Source organism: Thunnus maccoyii, chromosome 8 (genome assembly GCF_910596095.1).
Source record: "Thunnus maccoyii chromosome 8, fThuMac1.1, whole genome shotgun sequence".
Classification (NCBI taxonomy): Eukaryota; Metazoa; Chordata; class Actinopteri; order Scombriformes; family Scombridae; genus Thunnus; species Thunnus maccoyii.
Window position 1 is genome coordinate 19496383 of NC_056540.1, and position 12901 is coordinate 19509283.

The 12901-nt window shown below is 38.4% G+C and overlaps 1 protein-coding gene and 8 non-coding genes across 11 annotated transcripts in view; 1 reads left to right on the forward strand and 8 right to left on the reverse strand.

Moving 5' to 3' along the window:
* The window catches only part of fermt3b (FERM domain containing kindlin 3b), a 25151-nt gene continuing 12250 nt past the window's right edge, over positions 1 to 12901 (forward strand). The window contains exons 1-3 of one of the 3 annotated variants that reach the window (XM_042418902.1): positions 1 to 1082; positions 3511 to 3677; positions 5739 to 5972. In XM_042418902.1, coding sequence (XP_042274836.1) covers positions 3554 to 3677; positions 5739 to 5972 — 358 coding nt within the window. In that variant the 5' untranslated portion in view covers positions 1 to 1082; positions 3511 to 3553. Of the gene's footprint in view, positions 1083 to 3510; positions 3678 to 5213; positions 5305 to 5431; positions 5529 to 5738; positions 5973 to 12901 lie in introns of those variants that run through there. The other 2 variants (XM_042418904.1, XM_042418905.1) reach the window with 2 other exon arrangements.
* Positions 5057 to 5128, reverse strand: trnaw-cca. The gene has a single exon. It is a non-coding gene; the product is annotated as a tRNA-Trp (tRNA).
* Positions 8552 to 8623, reverse strand: trnaw-cca. The gene has a single exon. It is a non-coding gene; the product is annotated as a tRNA-Trp (tRNA).
* Positions 9037 to 9108, reverse strand: trnaw-cca. The gene has a single exon. It is a non-coding gene; the product is annotated as a tRNA-Trp (tRNA).
* trnaw-cca lies at positions 10243 to 10314 on the reverse strand. The gene has a single exon. It is a non-coding gene; the product is annotated as a tRNA-Trp (tRNA).
* trnaw-cca lies at positions 10812 to 10883 on the reverse strand. The gene has a single exon. It is a non-coding gene; the product is annotated as a tRNA-Trp (tRNA).
* trnaw-cca lies at positions 11876 to 11947 on the reverse strand. Its single transcript has one exon. It is a non-coding gene; the product is annotated as a tRNA-Trp (tRNA).
* Positions 12196 to 12267, reverse strand: trnaw-cca. Its single transcript has one exon. It is a non-coding gene; the product is annotated as a tRNA-Trp (tRNA).
* trnaw-cca lies at positions 12541 to 12612 on the reverse strand. The gene has a single exon. It is a non-coding gene; the product is annotated as a tRNA-Trp (tRNA).

Here is a 12901-nt window from a genome sequence, read left to right on the forward strand (position 1 = left end):
TGTAAACCCCGACTCAGATGACATGGTATAGCCGAAACCAACGGCCACAAGCCAACGCCTACTTCAAATACTGTCGGAAATACTGGGATTGCGAGATATGGGCACACGTTGCCAAACAAAGTGGTAAAATTAAAAAGCTGTGACTTGGTGTAACGTGGTGAAGACGTGGATATGGACTTGGGAGAGACCTGTCTCTAATTACAAAGTGAATTTATATAATATTATGGGGGATTTTTTATGGGAAAGCCCCAAACAGCCTACCAGCAATAGGCTATACAAAGGTTGTATTCTATGGTTTTGTCACCTCCCAGCAATAGCATAACTGAGTGCCAGTAACGTTGGACGAGTTTGTAGTTTAAGAAAGGTTAGATCATGATTTGAAGGCTGGAATATGTGTCCCAAAGCCAACCAGTGTTAACCAGGGTTAATCTGTAATGTCAGCAAGATAATCTGGATTTGTTCCACAGACAGGAGACCTTGTGTTTCTGGAAATTATCAAGTTATTGTCTCTCAAAGTTTATATCTCACAGTCCAACAAAACCTACAATAGCTGCTTCTAAAATTCAGATTCTTTATCAAAACATAAGAAATTGAACCCATAACACACACCCTAAAACTACTCATTGCTGATCTTGTGACACACAGTTTCACTAATCTATTGTGTGTGTGTGTGTGTGTGCGTGGAGTTCACAAAGGGAGCCACAAAGGGAGGAGAGTGATAATTTGTGTTTTCTGTCCATTTAATATCTCATAACTGTTTATATCTCATTTCCTACATATGCTGCATGACACACATTGACACATTGCCTAATATGCATCACACATAGGGCCTGTCAGTCAAAATGTAAAAAAAACCATTTCCGCTAGGCGGAAACTGCTAAAAGGAGGAACAAACCATTTCTCGACAAGTGACACAAGCAACACAGACACAGCAACTACAGACCACAACCCGCCCAGCCCCAGGAAGGCGATATTGCTACCACATTTTACAGAAAACCTGTGAAACTTCTTCAGAGATCTGACAGAAGAACAGGAGCCCCCCAGCATCCATTTCCCAAAACCCTGGACAAAGGAGACTGACGGTATTGTCTTTAAAAGTGTGTTTGGTTGTTGGTGTGTGTGTGTGTGGGTGGGTGACAGCATGAGAGAAAGGGAAAAGGCATGAGGACAGAGAGAGACACAGGTCAGGGTGTGTACGTATGAAGGGCTTCTGTGTTAAATATACACTTTAGACAATATAATATAAGAGGTTAATAGGTCACATATCAGAATATATATTCAAAAACAGATAATAAACGTTTAGGCTTGAAGATGGGTAGAGGCAGTACATCTGTGTGTCATTGTCTTTGTCTGCGATATTAGTCCTTGAAAATTTAAACAAGTGGAGGAAACACTTGATTTTGATCACAATGATTCACAAATGTGACGACTTTTAATATAAGTTTTCTCACATATTTACACACATGCAGTAGGTGACTGTAGTGTATTGGCACTGGATGAACATCTCACCTTGGGCGGGTCAGAAAGCGGAAGTGTGCGTCCATGGTGATAGTTCAAGGCAGGAACAGGAAGCGCTCATCACTGGACATGTTGCTGGAATAAACTCAGCCATCCAGTGTGTGTGTGTGTGTGTGTGTGTGTCAGTGTTACACAGTGTCATGTGATATTGAACAGTGGGTTAATGTTTTACTTCTTGCAGTTGATTGGCATGTCCTGTAGTCTTTCTTGTCTCGTTTAATATCTTAAATGTCCTGGAAAACTGAAGCAGGTTTTTCTAACTTTCTGTTTTTGTGTGTTTTTTGTAGATCCATCAAATTCTTCCATTGCAGATGTTTTTTTTTTTAAATTTTACTGTTAAAGCAGATGAATTGCAGCTTTTCACATGACTTTTTTTAATGAAATATAATTCATTGCTATAGTGTACATCTACCAAACAGTATGTGACTTAAAATTAGCTCCACCTCAATCAACATGCTGCTTAACATAATACATAGATAATAATACATGTGTAACTTTTTTATGCAAAATGAGTACTTTTGGCACTTTACATACATTTTACTGCTAATACTTATGTGCTTTTAGTTATGTAACATTTTGAATGCAGGATCTTTAATTGTAAATATGTCTAACTCCGCTGTATTTTACACAAAACATCTTTCAAACCTTTTTTTTCTACCTAAATATGCAATTTAATGTAAAGAAACTGTGATGTTTTTGTATTAGAAGGTTTTTTTAACAATCTCCTCAGGACATATTTAAAAATACTCTGCTTCTGGATTAATTGTATCTGATAAAATTCTTTCCACAGAAAACTTATACTTCATAAATTCTTAAAATGACATCTGCTTTATCATTGAAAAGTCTCATTGTATGTTTACTGAAGTAAGTGGCATATTTGACCACGACAGGCTTACAGTATCACAAATCCTGCATGTAGGTGACACATCTTGAACTCAGATTTAATGTGAGCACATAAAAGTGCAGGATTATGCTCACTCAGGATATACTATATATAGATAAGAAGAAAAAACCTGACACACTGAATGAGTTAGTGATACATCTGAGCAATTTTCATCTCAGTGTTGAAGTGATAATGTTGGTGGTTATATTAATGTGATGTTAAATCAAAAGGAGGAGTAACTTAACCCTTAAATACTGTCAAGTCAAATTTTACCCATTTAAGAGCAGTAAAAACACCCTAAACACCTTCCTTTTAGCTCTACATTTTATGACTTTTCCTAAAGTGACCCAGAATATAAAAAAATAATTTTTATATAAAAAAATATTTTTTATATTCATTTTTGTGCAGCTGATACACATCTTAAAGTGTTCTGGGTTCAATTTGACTCATATTTATATAGAAAAATAAAAAACAAAAACTTGACATTCAAAAATGTTGTTGCATTCTTTACATTCAATAACATTCACTGAAATTATTCTGGCTTTTATATTTTCCTGCTTTATGTAACACAGGACCTTGACATAGCTAAAAAAAAATCCACCATCTCTGCTCCCTGAAAGCTTAATTAAGGATTAATCACCCATTTGTTAATGACAAATGAGGTATTTATGAATGAAAAATAGATTTGTGGTTCAGAAATGTGGTATTGAGACTAATTATGAGGCGATACTGTGAAGGGTCAGAACATGAACAGTATGTAAGGGTGGTATGGGTTTATTGTATATATGACTTTTTGTCTATTGTTTGGACCAAAATGTTTTATTAATTTGCATCAATAAATAACTCCCTAACTGTTACAGGATTAAGTCTTGTTCATATATTTCTACTAAACATAAAAAATATACATTTGTAACACATAATAGATCTTTTAAAGAGTATTTTAGTTAATTCACTCACTTTGATTCAGAGCAGGATTTCATAACAACACGTGATATCCAATTATATAACAATGAAACTAAATCTCCTTGATTCTTTCACTTTCCCCATTTTTGTCTCTTCTGCTTTATACTTCTGTCTCGGTATCTGTCAACTCAACTCTACTCTGTCAGACTCGTCTCCTGCATTTCTCTCTCTTCCTCTCTTTCTCCCAGTATGGCGGCGTGGGACCTGTCAGTCATTGTGGAGGACCTGGGGCCCGATGCCCCATCTGTCACCGTCAGCGTGACCTCTGACCTCCACATAGGAGGGGTCATCCTCAAGCTGGTGGAGAAGACACGTAGGTCACTGTCTGTCTGCTTCGGTTTGTCTCAAATAAAGCTCCGTCAGTTTGTCAGTCAGTTTCACTGCGCAGACTAAAAATAGCTTCGCATGGACAAATTTGCATAGGGGAACAAGTATCACTTTATATTAAAGTTGCAAAACACATGTTTAAGTAATGCAGAACTAATGCATGACTCACTATGATTTAATACATACCAGTAATGATTGATAAAGCTTCAAACAGCTTCATATTTCTACAAGAATAGATACCGTTCTGCTCTCAGGCTCATCGAATTCCCTTTTCTATATTTAACTAAATACTATATAACACTGATTGATGATCCATGAAGAATTAAGTGATCACATAAATTCATAGTGACTTGATGATTTCTTAATAGTGAGCAACAGGAATTTATGATGAGCTTTAAATCATCATGAGTCATGTATTAAGAATGTGTCTTGTAACCTTAATATAAACCTGTGTAACATTATGCACTTGTCTGTTTGGTCAGAGTAAATATTATTTTTAGTTGAAATGAGCTTTTATACCTTTTCATACCAAGCAATAACCATCATCATGTGCCTTTAGACCACACCTCTCTATCGGTCAATCAATCAAACTATATTTGTCCAGCACCTTTCATACAGATGACTATCTTCTCCTTATTTTGCTTGCACATCACTCTGACTGTTATACAACTGATACTTTTGATTGTCTTGATGAGAACAAGACAAACAAAAGTGTCTGATTGTGCTTTATTTTTTAAATTAAATGCTGGTATAACTTATTAGCTAAGACTGCCCATAGAGGAATCAGAATTGTTCATGGTTTAAAGATTTATATACAAGCCAAATAAAAAAAACACAGTCAAATATGTATTTACTTTTATCTCCTTTAACCAATTATTTTAAACTTATAGTATTTTTTTCCCCTAATTGTTCATTTTACTTGTCAGAAGAATATTTGTCTCTTATGTATCTTATGTTGGAATATGCTATTTGATTCTTTTACCCAGTGAAACAGGATCACCATACTAAGTTATGCAGCTTTTGACCATTAAACATTTCCACTTGGCACTTAAATACACCTCTTTATGTGCTTTGTACTCAACTCTGCTGTCATCAGGTGAAGAAAGCTTTGATCTCCAAAATGGATCAATCATAGGAATTAAGAAAATCAGCCTCATTAGCAAAGTGATGATCATGAATTTTGAAATTATGACATTTGATGATCAAGTATTCTTAAACCACAAAGGGTTTGTCCAGTTTTTCGCAAGTCACTTTTCAGAGGCTTGAAAGTTTCCGGATTTTGACGAGCATGGTCAGATGATCCATGTCCTTACTCCATTTCTATTAAAATGTGCTATTTAATGGATCACTGGGAGGCAAACAAGTTGACCCTGACGTGATTTGAACACGCAACCTTCTGATCTGGAGTCAGACGCGCTACCGTTGCGCCACAGAGTCTCATACCGGTGCTGCACTGGTATATCTAGAAGGATCAAACATTGTTGGTGGTAAATTAGTCTCAGAGTGCCTCCATATTTGGTATAATACGGTAAAACATCAGTTGGATCTTAATGGTCTGAGACTTGATATGAGGATCAAGTTCACGGATGGAGTTAATTGATTACCAACATAAGGTTTGTTTTAACCGAATATTTATTAAGTGTCATGAATATAAACATGATATCTAACATAGAGGTCACGTGTGGAATAGCCTACAATGTGGATACTATGTACATAACTCCCTTTTGATCATGAAGAAGCAGTCTTGTTTAACCATCAAGTTTCTGACCTGGAGTCAGACAGTGCGCAACAGAGACCTACTGGTCCACTAGAGGTCACAAGCCTTGTGGTACTTGAGGTAAATTGGTCATATTTTTTCCAAGCTAATTGTCAGTTAATTGTCACTTTACGCGCGCGAATTAGAGGCCACTTTGGGTTCTTGATGTGACAACATGTCTGGACAATAACTAAGACAACTAAAATGACGCATCATCACCTGAAGTTAATCTAATGGATGTCAACTGTGAGTTTTTAGTGAAGTGAAGTGTTTTGTGTCTGACTTCTGCAGAGATGAAGCGGGACTGGTCGGATCATGCGCTATGGTGGGATCAGAAGCAGCGGTGGCTGCTGCGGACATCCTGGACTCTGGAGAAATACGGCATCCACGCCGACGCTCGGCTGCTCTTCATGCCCCAACACAAGCCCCTGAAACTGGGCCTCCCCAACGGCATCACTCTGCGGCTCCGGGCCTGCTTCTCCAACCCCGTCTTCCAGACCGTGATGGGCATCTGCAGAATGCTCAGTGAGTCTTTCTTTCTTTCTTTCTTTCTTTCTTTCTTTCTTTCTTTCTTTCTTTCTTTCTTTCTTTCTGTCTTTCTTTCTTTTTTTCTGTTCTTACTTCTTTCCTTCCTTCTTGTATTATGTTTCCTTCCATATTTCTTTCTTTCTCCTCTTTTTATCTCATTCCTTCTTTCCTTCCTTCTGTCCTTTATTTCTTTCTGACCTTGTTTCTTTCTTTTCTTCATTTACTTTCTCCCTTCCTTCATTCTTTTTTTTGTCTTTCATTCTCTTTCCTTCTTTCTCCCTTCCTTTTCTTCCATCTTTCCCTTTTTGCTTCTTTCTTTCTTCCTTTCTTTTTGCCTCACTCTGTCCACCAAAACCGACAAAAATGTAAAAAACACAAGACATTCAAACTTAAAACTGTCTCTTAAAATATCTCAAACCACTTTGACACCACATACATTGATGCATCCTATGAATCTATTCATATGCATCCTATAATTTGTGATAAAGAGACATTAACTCTATTTTTTTAATCAAAGTAAATAATCCAAGTCAGTCTTCCATCCACAACGTCCACCATAATTTCCATCCTCAGTATCTATCACTCCTCTCCTCCTCTGTCTTCTTGCTGGTTGTCAGTAGTCACACCGCAATAACTGTTCACAACCTAATTATTCTTCGAGACGTGTAAAAGTGTCTCATTAATATGTTGCAGTCTAATTGGCTGTAACAACCAACACCATTGCCAGGAAAGAAGACCTTCACCATCTGTTTCGTGCTTTCATTTAGTCTAATTTTGGCACTTCTTGGTCTCAATCCCTCACCAGAAATCCCCAGGAGGTGACAGCAGACTGGAAAGGTTTTGAAAAGCAGCAAGCAGAGACGAAATAATGAAATCCGTCAGTAGAAAAGCAGCTTAGAGGGAGCCGAAAAACAGATTAAGAAAGCTCAGATTTGTATCAAAGTTACGATGCAGCAGGTATTTCAAACACATAGAGGAGGAACTTACACATGAGGATAAACCTCTGTTAAATCCCTTTGTGCATGAAAACAAAGGAAACATTTAAACTGGAGAGTAGAATAAAAGACAAGTCCTGAATATTAAAAATTAAAAACAGTGTAACAAGCATGGCATTTGACCAGACTTTTATTCACAGTGGATTTATAATAATGGTTTCCAGGGTTTTCAGTCTTAACAGGAAGATAATTACTGGAAATAACAGCCTTACAGGAAAGAGACATTTCTCTCCTGTGATTATGTGTCTCTCTGATACATGAAAAATACTCACTGAGACCCCGACATGAACACACAGCTGTCTAATGAGGAACAAGACACAATACTACTGCGCCACATCATGAATTGGTTCACTGATCAGTTTGTTTGTAGATATTAAATGTATGATTTCTCCTGTTGAGCACCAGAGAGTCCAGACGTTCCCTGAGAAACAAACATATTGACCCTGATGTGATCTGAATACACAACCTTCTGATCTGGAGTCAGACACGCTACCGCTGCACCACAGAGTCTGTTTTGAGTTTTTCACATCTATACAGTATGTGCCTGCAAAATATTTATTATAACTCCACAGTGTGATCCTATAGGCACAATTACAACATTAAACATAATGAGATTGCAAGTCATGAAGAAACGTATCAACCGTGAAATGATTTGAATGTGCAGTGTTTCAAACAGCAGCAGCGAGTAAAATGCATTTATCAGATTCAGTTAATGTGTTTGTGACACTGACCGAGGACGGAGTTGCTTGAACTGATGTAGATCAGTGATGTATGAGATTCTGAGACAGCTTTGACTACTGACAGCTGCTCAAGAGCAAACATATTGAGATAAGAGTTCATGAAGATACATATTGACCCTGATGTGATTTGAACATGCAACCTTTTGAGCTGCATTCAGACGTGCTACTGTAGCACCACAGAATCCCCTTTAAGCCTTTATCTAGTCAACTGATCAGCTAACAAACCAGGGAAGAATATTGTTTATCTATTTTTGCACAGGCTGTGGTGGAATAAGTAGACAGGTAGTTTTTGAAAGCCACTCTGCAATGTTTTTATCTGTACTGGCTGATCTCAGAAGACAGACATTTGCACAGAATATAATACAGTACAGGCTACACACAGTTATTACTCGCAAGCGCAACAGAGCAGCATCGTGTTTACTACACACAGGAAAGCTTAAATATTGACCCTGATGTGATTTGAACATGCAACCTTCTGATCTGGAGTCAGACCGTTGCACCACAGAGTCTGTTTTAAGTCTTACTACTCAACTAATCAGCTGAAAGAAACAAAAGGGGGGTAAAAAAATCTTTCAAATGCTATGCCAATTTGCACGTAAAGTGCAGTAGTTTCAGCACAACAGTTTAATACCAATTTGAAGTAAAAGATGTTGATATTGAATCATTTTTTTCACAGGTTGTCTTGGTGGAAGAGTTTGCAGATAGATTGTTATAGATTTTAGAAGCACTGTGCAGTGAGTGTATCAGTAAGGCAGCAGTTACCAGAAGAACTAGACAGCATCACAAAAAGACAAAGTTTTTTCTTGTGAGTACAACAACACATGTTGCAAAGCTTAAATTTTGACCCTGACGTGATTTGAACACGCAACCTTCTGATCTGGAGTCAGACGCGCTACCGTTGCGCCACAGAGTCTGTTTTAACCCTTTAAAAAGTTGACTAATCAGCTGACATAACAAAAACTAAGGGGTGAATAAAAACATTTTGTGTTTGTCATCAGTGCAACATTACAACGTTTATAAAGTTGGAGGTGGAAGTGGAGAGTAAAAGACGGCTGCTTAAATCACTTTTGAAATGCTATGACAGTTTGGAATTGTAAAGTGCAATAATTTCAGCACATCAGTTCAGTACTGATCTGAAAGCAAAATTACTGATCCTGAAGTGATATAAAACCAAAATCGTCTAATGAGGAGCAAGACACACCACTGTAATGTCATAGTGTCTGACAGCAGCAGTTGGTTCACTGATCAGGGTTTGTAGATACTATCTGTATAATTTCCCCTGTTCTGCACCACAGAGTTCAACATAAAGGACAGAGCTTCCCCTATTGACCCTGACGTGATTTGAACACACAACCTTCTGATCTGGAGTCAGACGGGCTACCGTTGCGCCACAGAGTCTGTTGTAAGCTGCTAATTAGTCAAATAATCAGCTGACAGACCAAGAACTAGAGGAAGGAATACATTTTTTCTATTTATATTTTCCAATTAATATTGTTTTGCGCAGGTTGTCTTGGTGGAAGAGGGAGGGAGGTAGATTTTCATAATTCTTCAACACACATGACTGTATTAGCAGTAAGCAATTTTAGGGGGGATGCCATCCCCCTTGTTAGCAAAATGACCAAAATGCATTCCCCTTGTTAACTTTCCATCCCCTAGTAGTACAGAGAGTGCAGGGGAAAAGGGGTTGTTTAGTTGAATATATTCATCTAGTCTGCCTCACTTATTGATCTTTTTCCTCACTGAGGTTTGTGCAAGTTAGATTCTGTGGCCCCGACCATGACTCTGAAATATCAGTAGCCTAACTGTGCTGTGTATTGATAAATCCATGACGCTGTTCTGATGTTCCGATCTGGAGTCAGACTCGCTACCGTTGCACCACAGAGTCTGTCACAGCACTAAATTGTCAGGTAATTAGCTGACAAATTGAAAACTAGAGGAAAGGATAAAAACATTTTCACCATATCTATTTTGTAATTTTTGCAGGTAGATTGTTATAGATTTTAGAAGCACTGTGCAGTGAGTGTATCAGTAAGGCAGCAGTTACCAGAAGAACTAGACAGCATCACAAAAAGACAAAGTTTTTTCTTGTGAGTACAACAACACATGTTGCAAAACTTAAATTTTGACCCTGACGTGATTTGAACACGCAACTTTCCGATCTGACTTTATGACCTAAAGGGTCATTTTTCTTGAGAGGACAGGCTCTAAAAAATGATATGAAAACACAACCATCTAATCAAGTGCAAGAGACACAACTATTTGTTCACAGCGGTGGACAGCAGCAGCTGGTTAATGTTTGTCAATAGGATAGGGATAGAACAGGTCTTTTTTGAAATGAAACATTTTTTGCCCAGGTTGTCTTGGTGGAAGAGTTTGCAGGTAGATTGTTATAGTTTTTAGAGGCATTGTGCAGTGAATGCACCAGTACTGCAGCTGGCTGGTCCTAGAAGAACTAGACAACAGCACATACAGACAAAGTTGTTGTTTGTAAGTGCAACAACACATTTAATACACGTTGCAAAGCTTCAATTTTGACCCTGACGTGATTTGAACACGCAACCTTCTGATCTGGAGTCAGACGCGCTACCGTTGCGCCACAGAGTCTGTTTTAAACCTTGTAACAATAGGTTGTTTTTGGCATTGAAATTTACAACCTATAGGCAGTCCCGGCGTTATGGCCAGGCCATGGGGGCCAGGCTTGCCCATCCAGGAATCTGGCCCTCCCAGTAGAAGTCAGCATCAATGCTGTTTTAATGTACGGGCTTACTGAGAAAAAATAGAATAAAATTCACAGGGAGGAAAAAAAAACTCAGGCTTCATTTGTACATTTTTTTGTCCATTTGTGATGTCTGGATTTAGAAGCAAAGGGAGACATCGCGTCGTGTTTAGTATCTCTGTTATTTTTCTTGGGAGGACAGGCTCCAAAAACAAGTGATATGACAACCATCTAATTGAGTGCAAGAGACACTACTATTAGTTCACAGCGTTGGACAGCAGCAGTTGATTCACTGATCAGCTGGTTAATGTTTGTCGATATCGTATGTGTGATTTCCTGTGTTGAGCACCACAGAGTTCACGATAAAGGACAGAGCTTCCCATGTTGACCCTGACGTGATTTGAACACGCAACCTTCTGATCTGGAGTCAGACGCGCTACCGTTGCGCCACAGAGTCTGTTTAAAGCTGCTAATCAGTCAAATAATCAGTTGACAAACCAAGAACTAGCGGAAAGGACAAAAATAACCATTTTTTTCTTTGTCTATTTTCTGACGAATATTGTTTTGTGCATGTTGTCTTGGTGGAAGAAGCAGGCAGGTAGATTTTCATAGTTCTTAAAAGCGCAGTACAATGACTGTATCAGCACTGTAGCAGACTGATCCCAGAAGAACTGGACAATTGCACGTAGCATAATAAAAAAACAACAAATCCTCCAAATTACACAACCGCATAGGTCATTTGTACCTGCACTCCAGAACGACCCATTGGAGCGTAATATGCTACTTTCCAAAGCCCCTACGAATCACTTAGAAAATAATGATGTTTTATGATGTGACAATGTTGTGGTTAAGGTCTGGTTAGGTTTAGGCACAAAAACCACTTGGTTAGGGTTTCGGAAAGATCGTGATTTGCGTTAAAATGTTCACTTAAAATGTTGTTACTACTTTCTTAAAGTTAGGAAACCTTTGTGGTCATGGCAACAGTAAACATCATGTTACAGTTTGTTTTGTTTTTTTTTAAAAAGTCCTGTCAGTTGGAAACGGGAAGTGAACTGTGGTCTGCTGCAGCTGAGTCCACTTTGTGCCAACATCTAGCCATCAACCCAACCCGCATCCTTGTAATAAGGAAGTCACCTTATATAGACGTCATCTAAACTGTGTCACTTCTCCAGGTCATAATTACTACGACCACTAGATGGCATCTGTCACTCAAATGTAACAATAGTTCATTTTTGGCGACTGAACTTACGAAATATAGGGTCATTTGTCTTCGTAGGACAGGCTCAAAAAAAGTGATATGAAACCACAACCATCTAATCAAGTGCAAGAGGCACTACTATTAGTTCACAGTGTCAGACAGCAGGAGCTGGTTAATGTTTGTCAATATTATATGTATGTCTTCCTCAGTTGAGTGGCAGAGTTCACGATAAAGGACAGAGCTTCCCATATTGACCCTGACGTGATTTGAACACGCAACCTTCTGATCTGGAGTCAGACGCGCTACCGTTGCGCCACAGAGTCTGTTTGAAGCTACTAATCAGTCAAATAATCAGCTGACAAACCAAGAACAAGTGTAAAGGACAAAAATAAATTGATGATATGAAACCACAACCATCTAATCAAGTGCAAGAGGCACTACTATTAGTTCACAGTGTCAGACAGCAGGAGCTGGTTCACTGATCGGCTGGTTAAGGTTTGTTGATAACATCTGTATGATTTCCATGGTTGAGCACCACAGAGTTCAACAAGAGGGACAGAGCCTCTCATATTGACCCTGACGTGATTTGAACACGCAACCTTCTGATCTGGAGTCAGACGCGCTACCGTTGCGCCACAGAGTCCACAGCAACAGCAACTAATCAATCAATTAGCTGACAAACTGAAAACTAGCGGAAAGGATAAAATATTTTCACCATATCTATTTTGAAATGAAACATTTTTGCCCAGGTTGTCTTGGTGGAAGAGTTTGTAGGTAGATTCTTATACTTTTTAAAAGCACTGTGCAATGAATGTAGCAGGCTGATCCCAGAAGAACTACACAGTAGCACATATAGACAAAGTTGTTGCTTGTAAGTGCAACAAGACATTTAATACATGTTACAAAGCTTAAAATTTGACCCTGACGTGATTTGAACACGCAACCTTCTGATCTGGAGTCAGACGCGCTACCATTGCGCCACAGAGTCTGTTTTAACCCTTTAAAAAGTCAAATAATCAGCTGACAAAACAAAAGCTAAGGGGAGAATAAAAACATTTTTGGTTTGTCATCTGTGCAACATTACAACGTTTATAAAGTTGGAGATGGAAGTAGAGAGTAAAAGAGGGCTGCTTAAATCACCTTTGAAATGCTATGACAGTACCGATCTGAAAGCAAAATTACTGATCTTGAGCTGATATAGAAATGACAATCATCTAATGAGGAAGGAGACACACCACTGTAACGTCATAGTGTGTGAGAGCAGCAGTTAGTTCATT